The 24,598-nt window shown below is 47.3% G+C and overlaps 3 protein-coding genes across 5 annotated transcripts; 2 read left to right on the plus strand and 1 right to left on the minus strand.

Moving 5' to 3' along the window:
• The first annotated feature begins 2,486 nt into the window (after positions 1–2,486).
• On the plus strand, positions 2,487–4,038 carry LOC128273535 (sugar transporter SWEET1-like). 2 transcript variants are annotated; one of them, XM_053011525.1, is made up of 4 exons: positions 2,487–2,669; positions 2,745–3,030; positions 3,131–3,250; positions 3,326–4,038. In XM_053011525.1, exons 1-4 carry the CDS (start codon positions 2,497–2,499, stop codon positions 3,422–3,424), a joined length of 678 nt encoding a protein of 225 aa, XP_052867485.1. In that variant the 5' UTR covers positions 2,487–2,496; the 3' UTR covers positions 3,425–4,038. The 2 variants fall into 2 exon arrangements, with proteins under 2 accessions (XP_052867485.1, XP_052867486.1); XM_053011526.1 differs by having other exon boundaries at positions 2,764–3,030.
• A 1,965-nt stretch (positions 4,039–6,003) lies between these two features.
• On the plus strand, positions 6,004–7,104 carry LOC128274031 (sugar transporter SWEET1-like). The gene is made up of 3 exons (XM_053012114.1): positions 6,004–6,221; positions 6,286–6,691; positions 6,773–7,104. The coding sequence occupies exons 1-3, from the start codon at positions 6,052–6,054 to the stop codon at positions 6,869–6,871; spliced, it is 675 nt and encodes a 224-aa protein (XP_052868074.1). The 5' UTR covers positions 6,004–6,051; the 3' UTR covers positions 6,872–7,104.
• Positions 7,006–10,858, minus strand: LOC128274030 (KH domain-containing, RNA-binding, signal transduction-associated protein 3-like). Of its 2 annotated transcripts, none has more exons than XM_053012113.1 (4): positions 10,564–10,858; positions 9,849–10,485; positions 9,588–9,766; positions 7,006–7,145 (listed from the first exon to the last, which is right to left on the minus strand). In XM_053012113.1, exons 1-4 carry the CDS (start codon positions 10,775–10,777, stop codon positions 7,081–7,083), a joined length of 1,095 nt encoding a protein of 364 aa, XP_052868073.1. In that variant the 5' UTR covers positions 10,778–10,858; the 3' UTR covers positions 7,006–7,080. The 2 variants fall into 2 exon arrangements, with proteins under 2 accessions (XP_052868073.1, XP_052868072.1); XM_053012112.1 differs by having other exon boundaries at positions 7,031–9,353.
• Positions 10,859–24,598: the final 13,740 nt, after the last annotated feature.

Here is a 24,598-nt window from a genome sequence, read left to right on the forward strand (position 1 = left end):
GTGTCGGGCTTGCCTAGCTTAGCCATCAAATCGAATCGCGCCATGGGCGCGAAGTAGCCATTTTCCAGAGCAATTTGTCCACCGGCTCGGGTGAAGCTATTCATCGTACAAGTCGTTAAAGATAACCCTCAACGTTCGCGGCCGTATCGGGTGTTCACGGATGATGAAGGATATTTGTTCGACGCGTTCCACATACGACCGGCGGGCTAAATGGCAGCCAACTGGTAGAGCTGCCGAGATTTAGTGAGCGGCACTGATGGTGGCGGATTTCCCGGTCCGCTGTCAGGACTAATAGAAACAAATGACAAACAATTGGCACCGGCAGGAAGCACCGCGTTCTAGCCAACCACAGGCGGCGACTGAAATCAAACTAGAGGTGTGGATAGGGCCGCCGTGGTCGTTACCGGTTCGACTCGGGACAGCTGATGGAGTGGAAACGAACTAGAAATTTAGTTGCCTCCATAGGCGCCCCAATTTGGCCGGTCTGCACCGACGAAACGGAGACCAAACACCTGCCACCGGTGGGGGATTATTAAATGCGATCTCTCGTCCTTGTGGGAGGTCAGTCTGATGTGGGAAAGGATTAGCTTTTCGTTTCGCCAAAATGAAAGCAATCATTTTTCTGCCTAATACTAATAAGGCATGGCCTGAGGCAAACGGGAGGAGGCGGATTCAGCATGATCATCGTTTAGAACCGGACCGCGGACGTCACGCTCTGGGACAGCTAATTAATGAAGTCTCTTTCGGGTGTTTAATTTGCACCATGAACTGATTAGCTACGCTGCTGGCTCAGCTTCGAGTAGGAAATCGAGAAGCAAAGGGGCCATTCTCATTACCTTTTGCAGCTCACGCAGAATTTCAAAATAGCGTTCAGCAATCATGCTAGCTGGCAGGTTGAAATCACCCTATCGCACGGTGTTCAGCGATAAGGGCGCGAAAATTGTGATAAGGGCAGAAGTAGACCGATAAACCGGCAAGGTGTGTGCAACTGGTACCATGGTGGTACGGAGCGATGTGATAGATGACTAATGGGGTTAAAGAAAGGCCCACACTACGCCGTACTCATAGCTCATGCTTGAGGATACATTAAAGAAAAATTTACCAATGCTCAAAGAAAAAAAAAAGGTTTCCGAAAATTGAGCTAAAAATGAAGAATGCTACAAATGGGTTTGGAAGTCTATTCGCCCCCAAATGTAATTGTATCTTAATGAAAACTCCGAACCAGTGCGCGAATGGCGAAGCGTAAAGCACCTTTCGTTGCCGCATAACCACACCATTTCCATTATCATTCCTTTTTCCGCTTCGATGTTATCTAAAATTTCGATCAAACACGAAACGTGTCGCACAGAGATATTGCGTATCTTGTTTTTGATATTTGGAGTACGCGGTCCCGTTAGGTCTGTGGCTCCAGGTGTTCCTTTCTCAACAGAGAGATGTTACAGAGTACACATTAAATGCAAATGATTCGCGACGTTGCGCTGCTTGAAAGGTTGGGCAAAAACACTGCTTCGAGAGCTGATAAATAATCAAGTACACGCTCGAGCGACTTCGAGCCGTGCCTACCTACTACTTGGTCATCCTATGTCTTCGTCACCAAAACTCGGCTACGCAGTGGACATGTGAGCCGAGCGTGAAATACGTTGCCCTGCCTTCTTATCGCGGAACTTGTACTCAGCAGGTGACAGCGCACGGTTCGCTGAGTAACGTTCAACGTGCATGCTACTACAAATCTACTTACAGCCCCCGACAATCAACCCGAGCAAGTCGGCCCAGTGTACCTTGGATTTATCTTCACGGTGTGCATTGTTTACGGGTCACAGTTGCGCTGTACCTTGATGCTAATGTGGGGCCATTTTCGTCGCAGAATGTCACTTCTTCACTGTAGCTTCGCTTGTTATTTTAACGTTAGAATGTTACGAAGAACACATGCAGCTGCTGACTGGTACCAGCTACAGTCCTACATTGAATTGGGTTCCGGAAGATTTGCATAGTGGCTGCCGATGGTTGGTAGCAGGCAATCTAAAATGGAATCAACGCAGATGCTTTTGGCGGCAACATTTTCAACTGGGCCACAACTGTAGTAAGGTGAATGTTTAAAGAACTATGCTTTGACTAGTTCTGTGCTGTGGAGCGTCTGCCGGCTTTTCGTTCCATTGCTAGCGCTTCCCAGCCGCACAGTCATGCGTTGTTAATTCCAAACCAAACAAGGCCACGATAAGATCAGCGTGCGGCTTGGCGGCTTGGCTCGCGCGTGAGAGTTCGCGGCCGCTTTGAGTGTTAAGAACCCACCACGTGACGTAGAGGCGATGCGCTGCGTTGATAAATTTCATCTCCGACTCAACCCTACATCGCGCGACGTTTCGCGTCTGTCTGAGATAATCTGGTGACTCCCTTCGCTGTGGTGGTGTGACGGCTTCTGGGAGAGATTTGCCGAGCGACTCGGAAGCTGTTTTTAGAGATTTAGTTCGTACCGTGAGATCAAGTGTCGAGGACGCCATGTTGCAATCGGTGCTGGTTGGTCTCGATCCGCACCGCGAGCTGGTCGGTCAGATTGCCGGCTTGCTGACCGTGCTGCAGTATTTGGCCGGATGTTTTACTTGCGCAGAGATTCACAGGCGTCGCTCATCCGAGGGCGTTTCACCCGTACGGTTCATCGGGGGCTGCAGCTTGTAAGTTGACGTACGCAGCGGTTAACTGTCGCTGTGTTGTCACTTTATTATCATGGCGTTAATAATCGATTTTAGATCCGTTCTTCAATTACAGTACTTCCGGAAGTTACAGTCCTCGTCGCTGGTCGCTACGAGTACTTGCACACTAAGCTTTTCGGTTCTGTACACGCTGTGGTTCCTTTGGTACACTCCGGCCGCTTCGAGAGGACCGTTCTATAGGAAGGCATTGGGTACGACCGCAGTAACCGCTGCACTGTGTGCGTACGGCTCCCAGGCTAAAGATCCGGTCACGTTGCACCGACTAGGCCTGATCATAACGGTTCTGGCGCTCATATTCATCGCACTGCCGTTGGCTCAGCTGGTAAGCGAAAAACAATTGTTAAATATTACTCAACTCACTTTTAAGTACTCTGCTTTCACGCTTTCATTAATTTTCACACTAAATAAACGTAAATCTACAGCGCAAAGTGATTCGGGCAAAGAGCACGGCCGCGTTGCCTCTGCCAGCTATTTTGGCCTCGACGGGAGCATCCGTCCTGTGGCTGGTCTATGGATTGCTCATCCGCAACTCGTTCATTGTCGTAAGTAGAGTAGGGTCGCGAACGGACGGCCGGTTCACGATGGGCATTACCGATCTGTCCCGTTTTTCGTTTTAGCTACAGAAAACCATCGCTCTGGCGCTGTGCGCGGCCCAGTTATGCTTGTTTATCATTTACCCAGCCACCGGACCGTCGAAAGGGGAAAAGAAACAATAATTATCACCGCCCGACGGACGATGCCGAGAGGATCTCCTGCCCGGGTGGTTATACGTTATCTGACCGTACAGGGTTGATTTTCATGGATTTTCCCTTCAAATACGGTAGGCGTTGGACGGGTTTTTGATGGCTGTTGTTATTTTTTTCGACTCTGCAGTGGCCGAAAATGGTTGACTTAACGATTTAACGTGCCGGCTGAGGCCGAATGGCGTCGTTTCGTTTATCGACTGGCGAGCGTGGTGACAATGATAAACGCAGCAGGGTGTGCGTTCGCCACTGAAGTGGTTGATAAGAACATGTCCTTAAAGCGGACGATGGAAGTGTAATGAAATGTTTGCTGTGTTTCAGGTAAAACCGTCATTGTTATGCTGGTGTAGCTAATTTCAAAGATTGCTGTAAGGTTTCCTGTTCGAAAAATCGAGGAAGATGTTATAACGAATAATATTTAAATCGAGTTATGTTAAGGTGAATGATCAAACCTTTAATAGTGATATTTTCTAATGCGCTCTGCTGAAAGCAAGGCACAAATTAGTATAGAAACAAATTATTCCAACAGGAACTATCATCTGTAGGTACGATATTTTTTAATAAATTGGATAATAGGGATCATGCATCGAATATTTGCTAGTGATGATACTTAAATTGTTTTTTATCCTGATTGAGTCACTTTGATGGGCTTCTACCTTGTCGCGCCATTTGGTCTCAATCCTAGCAAACTCAACCACTCTACCGACCGAAAACTCGTACAATGCAAAGCAACGACATAACGAAGAATACAAAACGAAAAGGTTGAATATCTGGTCCGGTACAACGGTAGGCGTTGGCAACAACGCTTGACAACAGGTACAACGGGCGCTGATCTCGAAGAGACAACATACGTGTTAGCCGTCGTTGGTGGTAACCGATATCGTACCCGTAACAAGGACTAAACAGCACATTAGGGTAATTGGTAATTAGTTCCCATGCATTGTACCCCGGATCGGCCGTACTTCGCGATATGGTTTTGAAAAATACGATAGGAGTACTTAGGTAGTTTAGGATGCTTACCATGGTTACTTGTATAAATGTGGTTTCTCAGAGAGAAATCGCATCAGTTGACAGCCGGACTTAACCGAATTCACGTCAGTTTGGAGAGTCAAATTTTACGCCGTCCGCGTTTTTCACCGTCTTCGAGCCACCGCCGACAGTTATCACCATTCTGCTCGTATCTGCTGACTTAGTGACGACTGACAGTGCGAGATCAGCTTGAAAGGAACTCTCATTGTGGAGAATCCCAGAGTGATGGTAAACGCGATGGAAAAGCCTGGCCTTTGGCTATCGTCTGTTAGAGACAAAGTATATCATATAAACAAATATTTCGCGGGTTCACAAAGTCCCGACGAAATGCTGCTCCGCAAAGACATTTTGGATTCAATGTATGCCGAGCTCGTCAAAGCATGTTGTGTGGTTTCGTCAGGGAAACTGCTCGACCTGCTTAGCTATTCAGACGAATTGCTAAGTATACGCAGATCGATTGCTGAAAAACTTGCTGAGCAACAACCACCGACGGTATCCGCAGTTCCGGTTCCGCAGGACGTGATATGTGTGGGCAGTGCTCAAGCCGGAAGCACATCGTCAGCTACCAAAAACTCTGCCAAGAAAAGAAGGATAGCCTTCGAGGCACAGATCCTACCGCTGCTGTCTTCCGGTGACATAAAAACTCGGAAGGAGCTTGCAGATCTGATTGATAAAGTGGACATGGCGTTGATCACCGCGAAGCTGTTGGCCAATGAAGACGAGGAGCACGGCACGATTACCGACGGGCTGCTCATCTGCCTCGTGAAGGCAAAGCTTAAAGAACCAGTGGTACGCGAACTGCACAACCTCTTCGATGATGACAAACTCTACACTTGGGAGGAATTTAAGAAGGAAGTAGGCAACTCAACGAACTGAACGATTGGAAAGAGTCTGCTCGAACGATCGATTGCGAATTAAAGCAGTTCAAGCGTGATGCACACGGCATCGATGTCATCAAATAACACGACTAAAAGATAAGATAAGATAACGGTATGCCGCGAATGCTTCCAATACATATAAAAGTAAAATAAATAAATAATAAAGTCGAATAAATGAAACACAATTTCGTTCGACTACGGTGTGTGAGAACTCCGCCAACTCTTGGTTTTCAATAGTCATGCCGGTACCTTGCGTTTGTGGGCGTGAGGCAGCAGCGCGGTATAATGCTTACGCGTCTGCGTGATAGACGAGCATAAGAAGCATAGCGACCGCGACTGAACGAACGTGGTTCTGATAAAAAAACGTGCCTAGTCATAGTCCCAAACGATTGTAATCAATCGGGTTGGAAGCTGCTCGGGTGAGTCGATTGTCAACACAACTGAACGGAACGTGACCTTGCGAAATACCGTTCAAGCGGCTTGCGCGCTCGCACATGGGTCGCAAGTGGCCCCACATACACACCTCCAGGGGAGAAGGAACAATACACATTCATCCAACCAACCGCGACGCAATGGGAGAAAAAAGTGTCCGATTAGACTAAACGGTCGGACAGTGGATCCGGTAGTATCCCGTGCGCCGTGAAACACTTCGCTCACCTGTTGCGATACTGCGTCAATAGCACAGAACGTAGGATGGAAGCAATTTCGCAGGCACTGCAACCATACAAGGAACACGTCGGGTTTACGGCCGGCCTCCTGACCGTCGGTCAGATGTTTAGCGGCTGCTTTGTGTGCAACGACATACGCAAGAAGGGTACAACGGAGGGTTTCTCACCGATGATGTTCATCGGTGGTTGCGGACTGTAAGTTTGGGGTTGCTTCTTATCGACTGCCGGAAACGATTTATTGGTCCGTCCTGCCTTACAGAACCATCCTCTTCCTGCAGCACGGTATGCTGATGGGCGATCCGGCAATGATCACCACGAACATCGTAGGATTTAGCATCAGCTTTGCGTATGCTGCGTTCTTCGCGTTCTACACCCCGGCCGCTCTGAAGGGCAACTTTTGGCGACAAGTCATGTGGTCGGGACTGTTCACGTTGGCAATACTGCTGTATGCAAAGTACGAGAATCCGGCCGTGGTGGAGGACCGGTTCGGCATGATTATTACCGTGCTGATGTTGTGTCTGATCGGGCAACCACTATTCGGATTGCCGGAAATCATTCGCCGGAAAACCACCGAAGGTTTGCCATTCCCGATGATTCTGTCCGGTACGATCGTTGGTCTGAGCTGGCTTCTGTACGGCGTGATTCTGAACAACGTGTTTGTCGTGGTAAGTGATTTGCCCATTAGCGGAGGTTCGCGGCCCACTGGAAGATCGTATTTTAAATTTCTGTGGTATCCTTGTTTGCAGCTACAAAACCTCGCAGGCGTCTTGCTGAGTGGCATTCAGCTGGCTCTGTTTGCCATCTATCCTTCCAAGCCGGCTCCACCAAGCAAGAAGCGCAATTAAAAGGTGCTTGCTGGCCATGTGATGCGCCCAAGTGAAATGAGATTAGGAAAAACACAACAACTGTAGTTTCAAAATGTCCATAATACACGAAAGGAAATATAGTATATATAAAATAATGTTTTATTCAGCTATAAACAAGATAAAGATAAGAGAACAGTTTCAGTTCTTGGCTGTCTCGTGTAAAGGACCATCGTTCAAAATTGAAGTATCTAGTGTGATGTCGAGTTCTTGTGCCTATAAGCAGCGATTCGGTTGGGTTGTACGTCTTCGTTGGCTATAAATGAAAAGAAGTTATCGACGATTACAACATAAAACAACTAATAAGTTTGCTATTGAAGCGGTGTTTACTCGTTTTCGAAAGGCTTCAACAAATTGTTCCAACAATCTACGTTGGTGATACGAACTTTATTGTATTGTATGTATTATTTGCGTGGTACAATCGGAATAGTTTTATCTTTTGTTATGGTTGATACATTACGGTCGTCGTTTAGCGATTGGTTTTGAGTACTTTGCCGTTTAATCACATTTATAGCCCTTTGCTTTATGAAATGAACAATCGGGGCTTCCATATGCTTTCACTAAGTTGTTTTATGTGAACCAACATGACTCACGTTTAACGGGGAGCAGAAATTGGTGAAAATCTGGCAATTGATAGTAGTGCTAATTAGTACCGGCACCGGCAATGAATAAGTACACGGTACGGAGAAATGTTCTAGAGATCGGCCTTTTAACTAGCTTAGCTGAAGAAAGTCAGTGTTGTTGGTTCGGCTTTATTTAGATGTTTGTGACATTTTTATTTGCTTGGCATCATGTGTTGGTATTATGCTTCACTTTTGAATTCATGGACTTATTTCGTTTTGATTTATTTATAGCTTTGTACTATAGCACTGTAGCAATTGTGCCAATTTGTACAACACAATGCTCATTGCACAGGGCGGAGTATTATAATTCTTGACACTTTTTATCCAATCGATATTTAAGAGTATAACATTTTATTTTGCTTATTGCACCGTTTATTCTGCGTTTAATGGTTTTATATTATACGTTACAGTTTGAATGGTTTAGTAAGTTGTCATCAAATTTACCGAGTCGACAAGATTTTAAAAGTCCATTAGGTGCGATTGATAAATTTATGTCTAATAGTTCTCTATGTGAAAGTTAAATATGTTTCCCCAGAATAATATGGCCTGCCACTATTAGCAGAGGTTGTTCCTGTAGCGGAATACTAAATCTGACTTTCAAGAGTCATTAGTGGAAATTGTTTACTGTTTACGTGCAACGACGGTTAACATGTGGATATTTGTCTTAGATAAAGTTATAGGGCCATGTAAATCGTCTTTGGCGCTTGTTGGTGATATTTTAAATGACTTTTTGCATTTAAGAACAATTGTGGTAAAATATCTTTTCACTGTTATTATGTACAATACATAATATATTTCGTCTTTTTACGAGTAATTAGATGTTTTCATCGTAGTGGACTGTGACTGCATACGTCATTTGAAAAAAATGTCGGCCAATTTTTGCCTTTAAAATTCAAACTGTGAAACTGTCACAAGGACATTGTACGATCCGGTCCGAACTGTACAGTGCACTCCTTTGTGGGTTTAATTTATGTGGCACTCAAGGGCTTTTCTGTAGTAAGCATTTTTTTAACCTATCTAGGGTCAAACGTTAGCACGTACAACGATTTAACAGAGGGCATAGCACTGGAGTGCGAGCAGCCATCAGCCATCATCAGTCTGAAGAATCTATTTCGCCCACATCGCTTGTCGAGATGGTTGAGGCTGGGGTTATACAGAAAACTTATAAAACCCCAGTACATATGCCTATGAAACATGGGCCCTGTCGAACGTTGAAGAATCCCATCTACTCACGACCGAGCGGAAGTTGCTCAGAATGATTTTTGGCCTTGTATGTGAGGAGAGACAATGGAATACCCCTTACAACATTACTGTCAACCGCAGCGGCATTGATTGTGAAAATATTTGTAATTTTCTTGCAAGGCATTCTCGGTCGATCGATCGATCGACCAGAAAGGCGTGACCTTTGACATCAAGCAATAGGAATTAAACTAATTTGACATTCCACAGTCACAGCATCAGTATCTCTATACAAAAAATTACATAGCCTATTATACTCATCTAGCAGCCATTGAAAAACCACCAAATCAACCGATTTCGACAAATATTAAGCCTTTTCTCCATGGCTCAGTTTGATTTTAGTTTAATTTGTTTGTTTTAAATTTATGCAAACGTTTTCACTCATGGTCACTTATGACGGGTACACGGCAAAGTGGATTTCGAGCCGGATTGCGATAGTTATTTTCATTTTGACGGACGTGCGTACGGTCCATGGCGATACGAGCGAAGATCCCGCGTTCCGTGGTGTTTCGAGGAGATATCGTCGCGCGATGAAGAGGCACCATAAGCCGATGGTTTCCAGTGACGACCGCCCATCGACGGAGTGGTGGTCTTGTGGGGTGCTAACAATACAGGTTTGATTATGAATTTAATTATTTATTTAATTTAAGTATTTTTTTCTGTTTTGTTAATTGCTTTTGATTGGCTCTTTTATGTGGTTGATAGTTTTGCGTTTGTTTTTGTGGTTTCAGTTTATCTAGATCGGTTGATTACAGCAATGCCACACTAACCGATAAATACTGCATCGAGGCAGATGGTGCTGAAAAGGATTACTTTTCCGGTGGAATAATACTTACCATAAGAGTGGTCAGAATCACGATAATAGTCTCTTCGATACTCGGGCTCGTAGTCGCTTGAGCCGTATTTTGGTCTGGATGATGGTGCTCCAGGATGATATACATACGACGGTTCATAGCTGTCGTGGTCGTCTCGTGGTATCGAAAACCGTGACTCGTCGTAACGTAAACTGGAGCTTCTGAAATGATGAGAAACGCAGGGCTGATGGTAAATACACAACAGTAAAAGCGCTTGTCGTCACTTCGAGGAACTACAGAGACCGTGGCATATGTGTTTCCTGCATGGCTTCACGTGCTTTGTCGAGGATCGAGAGCACCTTTTTGGCAGGTGTGCGTGATCGTGCATGGATGGATGCACTGCCGGACATCGACGGTGCCGCAGGCACTTCAATCACTGGTGGCAGTGACGCTGTCGGCGCCAGAGCTTTCTTGTACGCCTTCCGAACAGGGAGCTCAATATCGGGATCTTCCAGCATCTCGCGCATCTGCTCTTGGCGAATGAAATCATTGCTGTCCGGGATGAGAAACTTGCGTACTTCAGCCAGGGCGTACGCAATGCGAGCATGCGCTTCGGCCGGTGGTCCCAGCGCACTGATTTCGATGTGCAAATCGTCGCTCAAGTGTGCGTACTTCGGGTCCATTGCGGACCGCAACTCGTCTTCCCGCTTGCGGTCCTTCATCGAGCCCCGGCCGAGGATGGCCATTTTACACATCGTTTCTTCCTGCAGCCGCTTCAGTGAGTTACCCTTCGGACCGAGCAGCTTGCCGACGAAGTTGAACTTTGGATGTTCCTTGACCGGCACCAGTACCTTCACCTGCACTTTGATGGGTTTCTCTCGATATATGTCGATGTAGCGCCGTGACGGAGGTTTGCCGCTTTTCTGGACCGTTTCCACTTCTGCAAAGACAACGCAACGCATGTACAACCATTTGACATTGGGCTCATCCTACCAGCTACAGCCCACAGGCAACTCACCCACTTCCAGCAAGCGGTCGGCGATCGGATATTTGCGGTCTATCGCCAGTCGTTCGGCCAGTATGTTTCGGATGTACTCGAGAGCCTTTTCCGACTGCTTGTTCGTTTCCTCGATATCCTCTTCTTCATGGTGGATTTCGCGGGTCGTGTTGGTACTTTTTCGCTTGAAATCGCTCTCCTCGTCGTTGTATCCGTTCGTTTCCTGATCTGCCATTTTGGGCAGGACGTAAGTTGATGGCTTCTCTGTGTGAGCACACAGTGCATCGGCCAAATGCACTTCGGGTTCGCAACGAAAACACACACGCACACACGTTACGGGTGTTGTAAGAAAAGGCACACTAATTCGCTTCGAGCACGGTTTGGTTCGCGATCGGTTTTCAGTGACAAATAATCCGCCAAAAACGTATTCCTTTTCTCCGCCTACGGCGAAATATTGGGTTTGGCGAAGCAAAACAAAATATCAAAACAGTGAGAGTATGTTTGACATTTGACGCGTTCTCTCAGTATTTTTGCTCTCTCGAAGCCTGCTGTCAGGTGAGCCCCTTTGGAAACGGCTCAGTATGGTGTGTTTATGTTGTCTATTCGTACAGTGTATGGTTGCGTGTGACTGAACGGAAGAGAATGACTGCATTTTCTATTCTTAACACGATTCTTTGCATTCTGCGGATTATTCACATTAGAATAAAATAGATTAGAAAGAACGAAGGTAAATTCAAGGAAAAGTATTTGAAGCAAATTCGCTTTTAATGACAGCACACTGCTATTTAATAGAGGCGCGGTGTAGTGCATCTGATACTAGCAGAGATAACGGTTGAGCTAGTTGGAGTCGATGACACACAATCTCTTTATCAGGACATGTTTCTCGTGGCAGAAGTTTTGCCACGTGAACCGGCTCCCACAATGGCAGTCAATGGCAGACTTATTTAAATCCAATTAGGTATTCATATCGCTCCGGCAGCGATGCAAGGGGAAAAACATGTGTATGCAGGATGCAACATGCAAGCTGCATCACAGATCGTGGGCGAATCATTGCATTACACTGAACAATGGAGCGAGACGCTCAAGGTTCGTCATTTGAACACGTAACAGAGTGCATTAACAACGACGATACAAATCGTGTTTGCTTTTGGGACCAAAGTCAACAGGCACTGGGCGTCAGCTTCGCCACGTAAGGTGCGCGCAATGTTGATAGGATATTATTGCTGGGCCACGGACGACGGCAATCGCTCGTGGGACAAGCACTCCGGTGCTGGAAGTGGCTTTAGAACATAATGAAATTATTGGCTTCGTAATTGAGGTGCATTTGTTAGGCGGTTCCTACATTGTGCTCCTACGTCGGTTCCAGTAAATACTATTTCTAGACAGCAACAATCCAGTTGCTCCCTCCTGTTCGCAGGTACCACGAAACCACAATCTTTCAATAAAGTTCAGACGTCAGCCGGTCCGCAGACTTTATAGTAAAAGCTGATTTATTATCACAAACTACCAATTTGCGCCAACGTTTGCGGCGAGCCGTGGAAAGCATTGGCGAGGAACTGTAGTAAAAGTCCGCCCCATTGACCAGGGCGAGTGTCTTCTATTCAGCGACCTCCGGCCAGCCGGCCGGCTTTCCTCCCTGAATGAATGGGAACTACTCCGTCTAACGACCGGAATGGCCCTGTAATTTGCTCACTTGCCCGTAATACTACGCTTCTAACTTTTTGATGATGATGATGGCTTCACCCACGGGCGAGGGCGGTTTCTTTCCTGATGGTTATAAATTTTCTTTGCCCCCTCGTTCCAACCACTCCATAAGCCGCCCGAATGGAAACTTTAGCACTTCAGTGCCACTTCAAAACAATCCACGCCCGCTCCACTTCCTCAGGTCAGGATTTTCGACGATCGGTGCTCTGGCTTTACCGTGGCTACCACCCCAAACGTGGCGCGCAATGAGTCGGGAAAAGGAAAAAGATAGCGCAGAAAGTTTACCCACCAACGGGCCGCCGCCGCCGGGCGTCGAGCACGGGGCCAAACATCAGCTGTGGGCAACTATTCATACATACATTCCACGGGCCAATGCCAATTATGAGATGGTTCAAGTTTTTAATTAAACAAGAAAGATGGTTGCAACCGGTCGATGTTTCCTTCGGGAGCGTCTGGGCGCGGAACGGGCGTTTTATTGGCGTTGAAAAGCACGAAGTCCCCGCGAAAGGAACTAAAACAGGGCCCTGGTTACGCGCGGTAGTTAACAGGTTTTTAAATGCCATTCTGAGGGGCAAAACACTTGAGAAACATAATTCAGTTATGGTGGAAACTATTTCCGAGAGCAAAGTCCGTGCGCAAAGTCGATGTGGCGTTCTGAAGATCACATGGAGTGTGCTGAACCGTCGACGGGTAATGTTTGAATTATTTAACACATTTTCGTGAGCATCTTGTTGTAAAACTCAACAAGAGCCCTCGTAGAAATGGCGCCTATTAAAACAGACAGGAAGCAATTCTCATTAGATTGCACGTGCGATAGGATTAAAAGAAAATGATAAGAAATTATCTATACAATAACCGTGTTATGATTTCGTTCCTTGTTTTTTCTGTTCTGAAGCAACGTTACGGTGTCCTTTTTTGGGTTTCTATGCGCACAGTTTGGTCCCTTGTGCGCCCCCTGGGAGACCATTACAATGGAATGGCCACCGGATTCGTTTGTTTCTGGCCTTTGTTCACACGTTTGAATATCTGTAAACCCTGTGCGTGTGCACGGTGCCGGAACTCGGTGCCGGAACTCGGTGGTGGGTTCCGTGTCAACGCCGCGCATGCTGTGGTTTGCTTCCATCGTGTGGCTTTTCTGTTTCGGAACACCGAAATTCCGGATTCGGTTTCCGGCTGGCTTTTTACGTTAGTGAACTCAAATTATGCAGTAATGAACCGTTGGTTCCCTTCTTTTGGCTATCAAAAAAAAAAAACTCCGTTCAAACGACATTAAAAATTGTGGGCAGCTTTTTTAATGCTCGACGGCATTAATTAGTCGCAGTTTGAAGTTCGCCTCTAAGAACGACTGCCATTTATTGATTTTTGGTCATTGTTGTTCAAACAAAAGGAGCATTTTGCAGTAAACACATTCGGAGTTTATGCAACAGTTGGAAGTGCAGCGAACGCGGTAACGGTGGCCCACAGGTTATGCTTGCCCACGAGCAGAGAACTTGCCGCGTTATGGACTGGGTGCACTGCTGCACGATGCTAATGCCATCGCGATTCGCCGCAGAGCTTCCTGTTGCGGTGTAAAAGTGAATATGACCGACTCTCATCATGTAAGCTCAACGCGGGAACATAATCACCTAACGCTCGCGGTTTTACTGCTCCAGGATGTGCGGCTAATATGGCCGTTTGCGGCATTCCATTATTATGGAAAGCTTACCGTGGATGCAGGATGTGCGGATTTGTACGCTCGCTTCAAGTTTCGTCAGATAGAACGCGGTGGAAAAGTTTTTCCAACGAGCACCAGAATTTCCTTTCATAAAAGGAGCAGAATTTTTGATTACTTTGGCCAACGGTGCGCTCTAAGAAAACTATCCATGAAAGAAGATGGAACGGCACCGGACGGGAAGGTGAAGACGGTTTTGACAAGTGGATCCTCCGTCTTAAATCCTGTGCTTTCGAGCATGCCAGGTACCAGGTACGGTGCCGATGTACGAACAGTTATTGTTTCGTACAGGTTTCCCGCTCGGTAAACAAGTTTTCTGATGGAGAACATATTGGGGCCGTTTGCCTCGTTCTTGCGAAGCTCTTTTTATGGCACAACTCGGTTCTATGTTTTACCACAGCATAGCCCCGTAACACGTGCATGCTGCTTAACCGAGATCGTTTCTATCGGGAGATCCTTAAAGACGTTCGTATTATAACCGAAACTAAACGGAGCGCCATATTCTATTATAAAAGTTTAAAAATAAACGGTAGAATTAAAGATTAAAAGTGCATGATCTGGGAGTAAATTGGTACTTGAGACACACGGTACGGAATGATGGATGGGAGCTATCAATCGTCGTTCCTAAAACGTCATCGCTCAACAGCTGCAGCTCGCAACTCTTTGAAAGCTCCTGATTAGGGAGCTTTCAGGACGCGCGAGCTTTACACGCCAACGCCGAACGCCCACTCACGCCCAATTTGGAGTAACTCGTTACCCATGTGTTGGGTAGTCGTGATCGGCGAATCTCCGTGGTCGTTTCAGTCTTACGACGCCATTCGGCTGCACAGGTCCCTACGCCCGCCGGGCAGCGAGCAATAAAATGACTCTGTCAGTAAAAGGTTCGCTGGCCGGAGACGTAAACAAACTCGACCAATGCTCGTTTGCAACCGTTTGAGGGATTTGGTTTCACATGTCCACAACACCCAAAAATCACTGCCGGGAAAAGCATTTCGGTTTGTGCACCGCACGTGACCGTAAAATGAAATCACCCAAAAATAACACGCTAATTACGATTAATTATTGTTCGATCGAGTCAGAGAGTGTCGGTTGGTCGATAGCAAATGGTGTCCGGCCAACTTTTGCCATTAAACAGCTCAGAGAGTTTTGTGACATGCTTGAGGGGCTTACCGGGTTTCATCGAACCTTTTGAACCCCTGTGGGCTGTTTGTGTTGTAGAATGATAAATGGTTTGGCTAGGAGAGATTTGGATGGTTGTTTATTTTCGTACTACTTCAGCCTCGGATGGCGGAAGCGACATCGAGAAAGAGAGAAAGAGCCGAAAGCCTGCCGAGGTTTCTGTTTAGTTTAGGGTTGTCATTAGGGCCTATCGTTCCGTTGGCTGATGGACACGTTTTTATCACGGCCTGGGGGTGGTTAACTAGACTAGGTGTTAATTTTAAACGTCATCAATTACTGAACCAGTTTAAACTTTTATTAAAAACAGATTCGTAAGACTTGGTTTCACTAACGTTCTCCTTCAACTCTATTTGTTTCCTTTTCACTTAACTCTTCATTTACACTTCTTGTATTTACAGCAACGAGAGACTGTAATAATCGGAAGTTATGAACAACTTTGTGGCATAATTAACAACAATCATTTCACCGCAAATACCGGGACCGGCTGGGTTGTGCACTTTGTTTAATGTTTTCGAAAGGACTATGTCAATGCGTGCTGCCCGAGCCCCTAGGCTTCTGGCGGCCTGCCTTCTCGCTTTGGCCGCGATCTTTTGCCGGAGCGAGCGACGTGTTTGCGGCGAGCTGGCAAGTTTGTGTACTCTGGCCTGATTCTTGTTTACACTAAGCCGAGCACCGCTTCCGAGAACCGAAAAGGACACGTCGATGGCACTCTGAAGAGGCACCAGGGCGGCCGGTGGCGAGACTGGTCGATCGGACTCGGTTGGCTTTGGCGACGCAAGGATATGATGACATTATTTGTACGGATACCGGTCATATCTTGCACCGGTCGAAGGCAGAATGGGCTCGCAGGCAGATAGGAATCGGTAGACGTTATGCGTGGCCCCGCCGGAAGGGACACTTTTTTGCGGCTACTTGTGCCGCTGCCACACAAAGGAAAAGTGGGAGAAGAATCTGCTGGAAGGCGAAGATTGACTCCGCCCGATGGGTGGCCCGTTACGTCCGGTTCGTGTCGGTGGAATGTAATACGCTCGGCATTACAACAAGTGCCCTTGGCGAACGGATGCTGTCATTATTGCGTCGCTCGGTGTCCTCGGTCCGTCGATAGAACGGCTCGCGAATAGCGTTTTATGAAGTGCCTAAGCCTAGGACCGAGTTCCGTTCATAAATGTTAATTCAATTACGGTGGTGCTCCATATTACAAAAGAGAGACTGATTATAATAAGTCATGTCGGAAATAATTGGAAGTAACAGTTCCTTATTTACATACATAAAATTGAGCTTGTGTTGTAGCAATGACCTTAGTCGCGCAATAAATCCTGCACACGGACAAAACAAACGCATACGAGTGTGTCACGCACCGTACGCAGCTGCCGTGACATCTGTCTGGTGGAATTGGAGCGAGTTATCCACCGACGTACGATCACTTTCTTCACATAAAAAATGAGAAAATCCCCACGCACACCTATCGTGCGCCTACTTCAAACCAAACCGTTCAGCTCCGTCGGCAGTTGTTTACCGTCGATATGAACGTTGTTTATTGGACTTTCGGCAAACTCGAAGCACCGTTCCGGGAGACTCCATTACACTCGAGCACTCGAGCGCCAGCAGCTGAAGAAACCTGCCACCGCCGGATCCGAAATCCATCTTTTAATGATATTTATGTAAACACAATGCTCCGTACAGTGTTGTGTGCCGAGGATGGCCAAAAAATTGACATCAATCATTTGCTATCGAGGCCGGCCGGGTTGGGCAGCCCGGGATTTTGGTCCGAAAAAAGCGAAACCCTTTTGCGGATTTTTGCCCTCTTGCGGCGACATTCGTGATCCGTGAAGGCATCGTTAGCATGTAGGTGTGTGTGTGTCAGGAGTCAGGAGCCGATGCTGGTTTCCGAATATGCTAATCGGGTTCGCCTGTCTGTTGGGGAATAGCTGGAATAACGAGCTGACGAGAACGAATGGTGCCGAGTGCTCGGTGTTCTCGCCGCGCTTTACGCTAACCCGCACCCGCCGGGGCCCTGGGGACACAGCTGACATTGTGACAATGTTTTCTCACTTTATGAAAATACTTGCCAATGCCCGCCCGCGAAGGTGCGAGGAGCGTTTCGGAGGAAGGCGCCAGCTGGCGGTTGAGCTGGCGAGCCACCGGGTATGGCCCCAAGATCGGTCGCAGCCAACCGGAACGTCGGTTGCCGCTTTTTTGCGCTTGAACGGTTCGCTGGAGTTTTCCCACACTGCAGCCCGGGCGTGTCGGGTGCCGAGGCACCGACTTGGGTAATGGACGTCGCAAACCTTGCTTTTATCGGTGATTTCCCGCGAACTGGTGCCAAAGTCGTGAAAGGTCGGCGAAAAAACATGTGTAATTAATAATTATGGCGTGGGTCGTGGCGTCGCTTCATTGCGCTTCACAGCTCGCGTTGTTGCCAGGGCATGGTCCTGAACGGTTATGGCCAACATTTTTCAATTCTTAACAATTTGTCCGCTCGGAAAGTACGTCACACTTTTGGCGGTGTCGGGTGTCTAGAGCGGATCGCACTAATCCGCTCCTCTCGCTGCCTGGGCTCGTAAAAAAACGTATAAATTCTATTTTAAATTCCATTTCCACAGGAAAATCAAAAGAGTGTGGAAATTCGAGGATCCAGCCTAAGGCGTCACAAAAACTATCCGGGGCGGGTGAAGCCAGGAACTAAAAACCCATTAAATGCAGACGGGCTCGAAGTCTTTCGACCGTAAAAACAGTCGCCCATTCGCGAGCTTACCGCGTGAAGTGAGCCCAGTCCAATTCGTCAGATTTGAATAACAATCCGTCTCCCAGGGTGGTTCTCGGGCGCACGGCAAACTGGCCTCAGATAGGTTTTACATTCGAATGAGCTTTGCTTTCCCCGGAGCACCAAGACACCAATGAGAAGATAATGAGCACTTCGAGCGTTGCCCTTTTTTGCCTCCTGTCCTTCCGAAGCGGCACTATTGCCTGCTCTGTTCCTGCAGTCAGTAGGGCGTTCGGCGTTCGACGAGGCACACATGCACTCGGTATGCAAATCACCAGACTGACACCTGATGCTCGGTTCCCGGTGAGGCGAAACGGAAACCACCGCCACTCGATGATGCACTCTTTCCTGGCACACTCGGCCGGCCGAGAATATGTGGTTGATTTGGCACATTGGGTGAGGACTAAATTATTCGCCCGGCCCGGCGCTCCTGTCGATTAAGGCCAGCCGTGCCGGGTGTGCCGGGCAAGTGCACGTCGGTGCAGTCGATTATTGGCAGGAAAATTAGATTTTCCATCATCACACCCGGGAGCCCGGTTTCGTTTCGGTTCGAAGTGCTGGTGATCGTTGGACAGAAATCTGTGTGGCCAACGGCGTGACGCGGCGTATTCAGTACTGTTTCTTCGCACTTTTCATGGAAATTTCCCGTTACTTAATGACGTTCTGGTGCAGGCCAAAGTCACAAGCGCACCACGATATAGGAACAATTTTCAACCCCGGACATTCTTCTAATGGTCTGGAAAGATGCTGCTTCAACGCCTTGCTCGCTGCCTGAAAGCGCTTTGGCACACCTGGCACACTCGAGGGGAGTTGGCACCTAAAACTACTGAAGTGGATAATGAATTCCTTTGCACCATATTGGCACGGCGTGGCGTGAGAGCTCCTCGCTCATCCTGAAGGTGGCTCCTTTCCAATAAAGTGTAGGAAAAATAGCGTCAAACCAGTCGAGGTCGAGGTATTGAGCTATTATGCTACTAAAACAGTGCTCGGTGGTGCATCGCTGAAGGTAATTAGGCTTCTCCGGAACCACCGGTGCAACTAATGACCTGTGGCGCGATCAGCGCCCGTGCCCGTTTACTTGATGCTACGAAAACTGAAACGGGAGCTGCTGCATTAGATGATCAACCATTAATCATCTTCCTGGTGGCCAACGAAAATGGATTATTTATTTTATGAAACTAACTTGCTAGTTCCTATGAAAGGTTTCGTCCAGTGCCCGTCGCGAAACTGTTCCGAAGCGTTACCAATGCAAAGTAAGTCCACTTGAGACTTAATTTCCATCTGAATTCCCTCATCGTTTGACCTTTGCTGAGGAAATTTTATTCATTTACCCTGCCGCACGGCGATGGAACGTTTCATGACGATTAGGTTCGACAGCGACAGTGAGGGTTTGAAGTTCCGGTGGTTCCGGAACCAGAACAGTGGCAGCCGGGACCAGCAGAGCGCTTAGTATGCCGTCCACGAAGCGCGCTCTGATTTGCTTCGCTGCCTGGAAGAGATATGACACCATCTCGCTGGGAACGGGAACGTGATTCGGTAAGACGGTGCTATATTCCCAATCGCGGGCTTCACGGGAAAACGGTGCACGGAACACCAGCACCATAAGGTTCCGTTCGGCTAGGTTCGGCCCCCATCACGGCATGGTCGGTGAAGTAATTAATGCAATGAATAATTAATCGACTAATATTTATAGTGCCAACCACCCGGTGATGGGGTGTCTCACGGGAAGCTGCCGTGTTGCGGCCGTGGCGTGGCCACGACCAGCAGCGCACGTTTCACCAAAGTCTGAATAATTCGTGCCAAGGCCGAGGGCACAGACAGCGCCGATCTTCCGATTGAAGAAATATAGAATCCATCAGCGGTAAACAATTACAGTCATTAGAGCCCCGGGGCGGGAATCATTACACACCGGAAGTCGATTTATTACACACACGTTCACGCCCGCCCGCAGAGTGGTATTGATTTTGGTCCCATTATTCTTGCGGCGTGAAAAGCGTGAACTATTTTTGCGAACTATCGTATGGAAAATGTATTGCTTTGCGTTTTTGCCTAATTCGCAATATTCCCGATTCCCTTTCGAAGAGGAGAAACATAAATATTCAAAACCCGGGAAAGCGGACCGAACGGGAAAGCAATGGGTTGGCTTTGTCGGTTTGAGTGTTTGGTGCATTCGCTGCCGTGATGAATTGTTCCCGGCCGAAAAGGCGGACTCGGATCAAACCGGAAGCAAATCGCACAACATAAGTAATTGGAGCGCGGAATAAAGGATTTGAGGAGAAAAGTTTTCTCTTTTCGCCGTGGCTTTCGTAGAAGAATGCCAAATGAAGCATTGACCAAAGGGTGTTTCGGCGTTTAAAAAAAGGCTCTTATTTTGTTAAAAGCACCGGAAGGTTCTGGAAGAGATAAGGAGAGAGAGAGAGGGAATAACCCGAAGGGTGTTATGCCGTGGCGCAGCCTTTTTACCTGCTTCTTTTGGTGGCTGTTGCTCGCTAAGGGATTGGGTAGTAGCAACTGAAGGCGCCCGACCTTCTACCGCGTAGAAGGTCTGACCCGAATCTTGAATGGTAGTTAATTAGAGCGGCATAAAAAAGTTTGATTGTTAACTACTTTACGACGGATCACAAGCAACGTGTAATTTCGGCGCAATGATTCAAACGCTAAGTAGTGTTTCGTTTCACTCGTGGCACCGGTTTACGCTGAGACACTCTGATTTGCTGGGGATTTTTGGAAAGTTCAACATGGGGACCTACTTTCAGGTTCCACAACATATAAGAGTACCAAAAATTTGACAATAAATGTTTCACACAATCGTCATCAAAGTGCTGGGATGAAACTCAAGAAACTAGCTACAAAGACTGCGCATTCTTTAAAAGTGTCAACCAAATAGTTCCATTGTTGGTACGAGCAAGCATTTTATGTTTAATTTACTTTCGTGTCTCATTACGTTTGAAATAGATTTCTACTCATCCGTCACTTGGCACTATAAAAGCAGAGGGGGGCCCAGCGCTACCCCGCGCGTGTGACAGCATCGTGCAAATTACCGTCACTTGCCTGGGTGGGTGGTTGGCAGAAATAGTCCGACGGCCAAATTGAGACGGTTGCCTTCGCTCCGGACAAACGAGCGTGGTGGCGTAATATGCTTTTTATGGGATGCACATTCGCTAGATTTATAGAGCGTCCGTGCGAGGCAACAAAAAGCGGCAGCCCAGAATGGCAATCTAATGAAAACGAAGCGCTTTTATGATATCCGAAAGGACATCAGAATGGAATGGGTTACACGGGTGCGGTGCTCGTCGATCCGAAACTCTGAAAGCTTTTCCGGGCCCCGACGTTTACTCATTCATCACTTACCGATGGCAGGTGTTACTGGCGTGAAGATGAGCTGCGCGGGGCCACTGTCTCGCTGCACCGGTGCTGAGACAAGCGCACAAACGGGAAGTCGCAGGCAGGCAGCGGTCCAATAGAGTCGACAAGAGCGCGGACTTGCCACTTTTCTTGCGCCCCGAAGCAAACTTTAGCTCGTTTCCGCCACCGTACGGCAGATATGCACGTTTTTACTCCGACACCCCACCACCACCGGAAGCGCCCGTGACGCGAGCGGTCGGCGTTCGGCGCTCGGATCAGCACCCATCGGTATCGCGTGGAGCGGAAATCTAGAGAATCGAATTGACGTCAAAGAAAAAGATAGCGCAGTCCCCCGGTGGGAGAAGGAAATTTTTAAAATGGCAATTTTCAATTTATATCAATTCGCTTTCGTTTCCCGGCGGACGGACGGATGGACGGACGGATGGACCCGGCGCGCAGTTCAGGTGCAGTTTTGCTGGCCATTTGCCGGCTCGCTGTGGATGGCTCCTACCACTGACTGATGCTTTTGACCGCCGAGACCGGTGAATGGGGGAGCGCACGAGCTTCGGTGGTCGTGAAATGATCAGTTTTTGGTGCCCATTTTTGTGTGTGTTTTGTGACCGAATAGGTCGCCTCTCTTCGGTGCTTCGTTGCAGCGCGTTCTCCGCCGCCGAAGGTGGACCCCGGAGTGGAACACTTTTAGGGAATTGGAAAAAATAAATAGAGGGAGTAAAATGGGGACGCAATGGGGGTACGCCCGGTTTGGGTCAGTAAATTTCTTTTAAGATTTAATCAACCCACGGGATTCGACGGACCGCGTCGGCTGCACGAAGAAAAGTACCATGGCCAAACTTTTGCGGAGATTTTTTTCCTCTCCTCGGTCCAACTTAAGCGTAGTGACTTTTGCCTTATCTGGCGCTTTTTTTACACTCCATGTCGCAAGGGGATCCAGACATCTCGGAGGCACTGATTCGCTGGGGTAACTTAAATTAGAAAATGCACGTCGTGCTATGCTTTCGGCCATTACTTTCCACCGCAGAACCTGTGGTGGGTGAAGGTTTGGAGTAACTTTAATCGATCGGTCTTGGTGAGATCGTGTAAGATAGGCATAGATACGCCAGATGGATTGCGAAGTTATCTCAATTAGCATCAATCCTTCGTCATCCAAAGCCTACGCCCGTCCCCAGGACTGCTAATTCAGTAATTTAGTGAACCATCGGAACCAAAGTTAAATTTTGTCTTCAACTTCTGGTATACCTTAGACGGATGTAACTAAACATAACTAAATATAATATTATTACAAAGATGTTACAAAATGGTCGTTTGTTTGCTGTAGGTTTTTTAGTAATTTTGGTTTCAGCTAATGATAGAAACCGCAGACAAAAGATAAATCAAATTTAACTCAAATTGATGGTTAATAATGATACGATTTGGAAAACGATCGGTTTCGTTTAATTATTGTAACCATGGGCGAAGTCGCGTCGGTTAACAATTCGGTAACGTAATTTAAATATGATTCATGTTCTGTGTCGGCTCAGCCATCCCTATTCCCACAAAGCTCAAACCCCGCAATAGCGGCACATTTCATTTTGGGTAATCAACCACGTGTTCGGTAGGTTGCACGTGTTAAAATCCATTTGTTGCCAAATACCTATTGTTGCGTTGGCTTCGGTGCAAAAACCGACGAAATCTACGGAGAAACAAAAACACTCCAACAACACGCCAAATACCCCAACGATAGTGTAGCTAATGTGGGGTAAATTTTATGTTAGAAGCCAGTATGTAGCCTCCATTTCGAAGAAAAGCTAGATTTGGCAATGGAAGCCGCAATCTGCATCGTTTGCGCAACGCTTGAACCAGATTCGTGTAAATCGGATTTGTTCACCGTTCGGCTTCCCGGTTCTGGTGGAGCGTTCCACGCGGTGGAGCATAGTTCTGCCACTAGCCTTGGCGCCACTAGCCTTGGGTGTCGACCGCCAATTCGAACGAAACAGCAAAACGAATCAATGCTAACCGTTTCAATGGAGACGCTTGGTGATACGTAGTTTGGTAGAGTGAAGCACCAGGCGCCTCCACATCAGAATGGGATCGGTTCAGGTTGAGTTGAGGCAACCTGGCGAAAAGTGTCGTCGACTGGTGTTTGTTTGGGAACCCGGTACGGTGCACGACAGAAGTGGTCGATTTGTGTGTTCCAAAACTAGTTTTTTTCCCCCCTTAGTTATGCGCTACCCATTGTTGGCTAACTAAATACATGTTGGCCAGCATGTCTAGCAGTATGTGGCCGGTGAAATTGTTATCCTCTGCAGATGGCGCACGCTTTTGGTTTCGGTGCAGCGTACGGAATGACCATCGTAAAGTACGGAGACGTAAGCTAATGTCACGCATGCTGCAAAAGGGGTTTTTGGGCAATGAGGGAACAAAGTTCAATATCCCCTTCGAACAAACAGGTGCCTGTAACGCTTTCATGCACAAGTTTGTGATGGGTGCTGGGCGAAGTTTTCGCGTTGCTGATAATATATCATCATTTGTTTTCTTAACGACCATGTGGCGTGAGGATAAAATTACTCTCGCTACTGAATATGCACATTTCGAACGTTTCCATCTTTTATCCATGTGCCAGGATAGTGCAGCCAAATGCGGTGCACGATAATGCACGGTTGTCATGTTTCGCAAATGTTTTAAAAAGTTTAAGTGATAGAGATAAAATAAGATTTACCTGCGACAACACCCATCGTGGGGAATAAGGAGACAAAGGAAAGGGTTACTGTTGGCTTGTAATAAGTTTTGAAACAATAGTTTTCCTTACTGTCGAGACACTAACGGCGTAAGCGAAGAAATATAAATAATCCATCCTTCTGCTAATTCAAAAGAAGACGAAACAATAAGGAGTTAGTTACACCGCTCCTGAGACACCGTCGTGGTGAATGGTTAATGAGTTAAGTCGCGAGCCGTCGGACAGCCCCACACATTCTTTGGCACCGATCCTGGCCGTCTTCTCGGCCAGCACAGAACTTGTGCTTGCGCTTGCCCGAAGATGTACGATCGAGCTGGTTTTAAATGTATAATGATTATTTTCTCAACCTCCCTATCCTATGCATACGGAACGAGGTCCAACAGGAATCGAGCAACTAAGGGCCCGGAAGAACAACAAGCGCCGGTGCGGTCCACTGTTATGATTACAGTTACCGGAACGAGGTAGAATAAATAAATAACTAATCATAGTTTGGCGGTAAGACGGCTCGCCGGCTTCGGAAAGTTGTCGGTCATGGGAAATCAGCAGAGTTGCGTGAGTAAGACATCTTCATCCGTATGTCCCAACACCGGGCCGCCATACGGTTGGGCTACGTCAGGCT

The sequence above is a fragment of the Anopheles cruzii genome, chromosome 3 (assembly GCF_943734635.1).
Source record: "Anopheles cruzii chromosome 3, idAnoCruzAS_RS32_06, whole genome shotgun sequence".
NCBI classification, from domain to species: Eukaryota; Metazoa; Arthropoda; class Insecta; order Diptera; family Culicidae; genus Anopheles; species Anopheles cruzii.

Coding starts and splice junctions, on each gene's coding strand:
- LOC128273535 (XM_053011525.1), top strand. CDS start 2,497: ATGTTGCAATCGGTGCTGGTTGGTCTCGATCCGCACCGCGAGCTGGTC. Junction 2,670..2,744: donor TTCATCGGGGGCTGCAGCTT/GTAAGTTGACGT, acceptor AATCGATTTTAG/ATCCGTTCTTCAATTACAGT. Junction 3,251..3,325: donor TCCGCAACTCGTTCATTGTC/GTAAGTAGAGTA, acceptor TTTTCGTTTTAG/CTACAGAAAACCATCGCTCT.
- LOC128274031 (XM_053012114.1), top strand. CDS start 6,052: ATGGAAGCAATTTCGCAGGCACTGCAACCATACAAGGAACACGTCGGG. Junction 6,222..6,285: donor TTCATCGGTGGTTGCGGACT/GTAAGTTTGGGG, acceptor CCTGCCTTACAG/AACCATCCTCTTCCTGCAGC. Junction 6,692..6,772: donor TGAACAACGTGTTTGTCGTG/GTAAGTGATTTG, acceptor CCTTGTTTGCAG/CTACAAAACCTCGCAGGCGT.
- LOC128274030 (XM_053012112.1), bottom strand. CDS start 10,777: ATGGCAGATCAGGAAACGAACGGATACAACGACGAGGAGAGCGATTTC. Junction 10,486..10,563: donor CGACCGCTTGCTGGAAGTGG/GTGAGTTGCCTG, acceptor TTGTCTTTGCAG/AAGTGGAAACGGTCCAGAAA. Junction 9,354..9,587: donor TGATTCTGACCACTCTTATG/GTAAGTATTATT, acceptor CTGTATTGTTAG/CACCCCACAAGACCACCACT.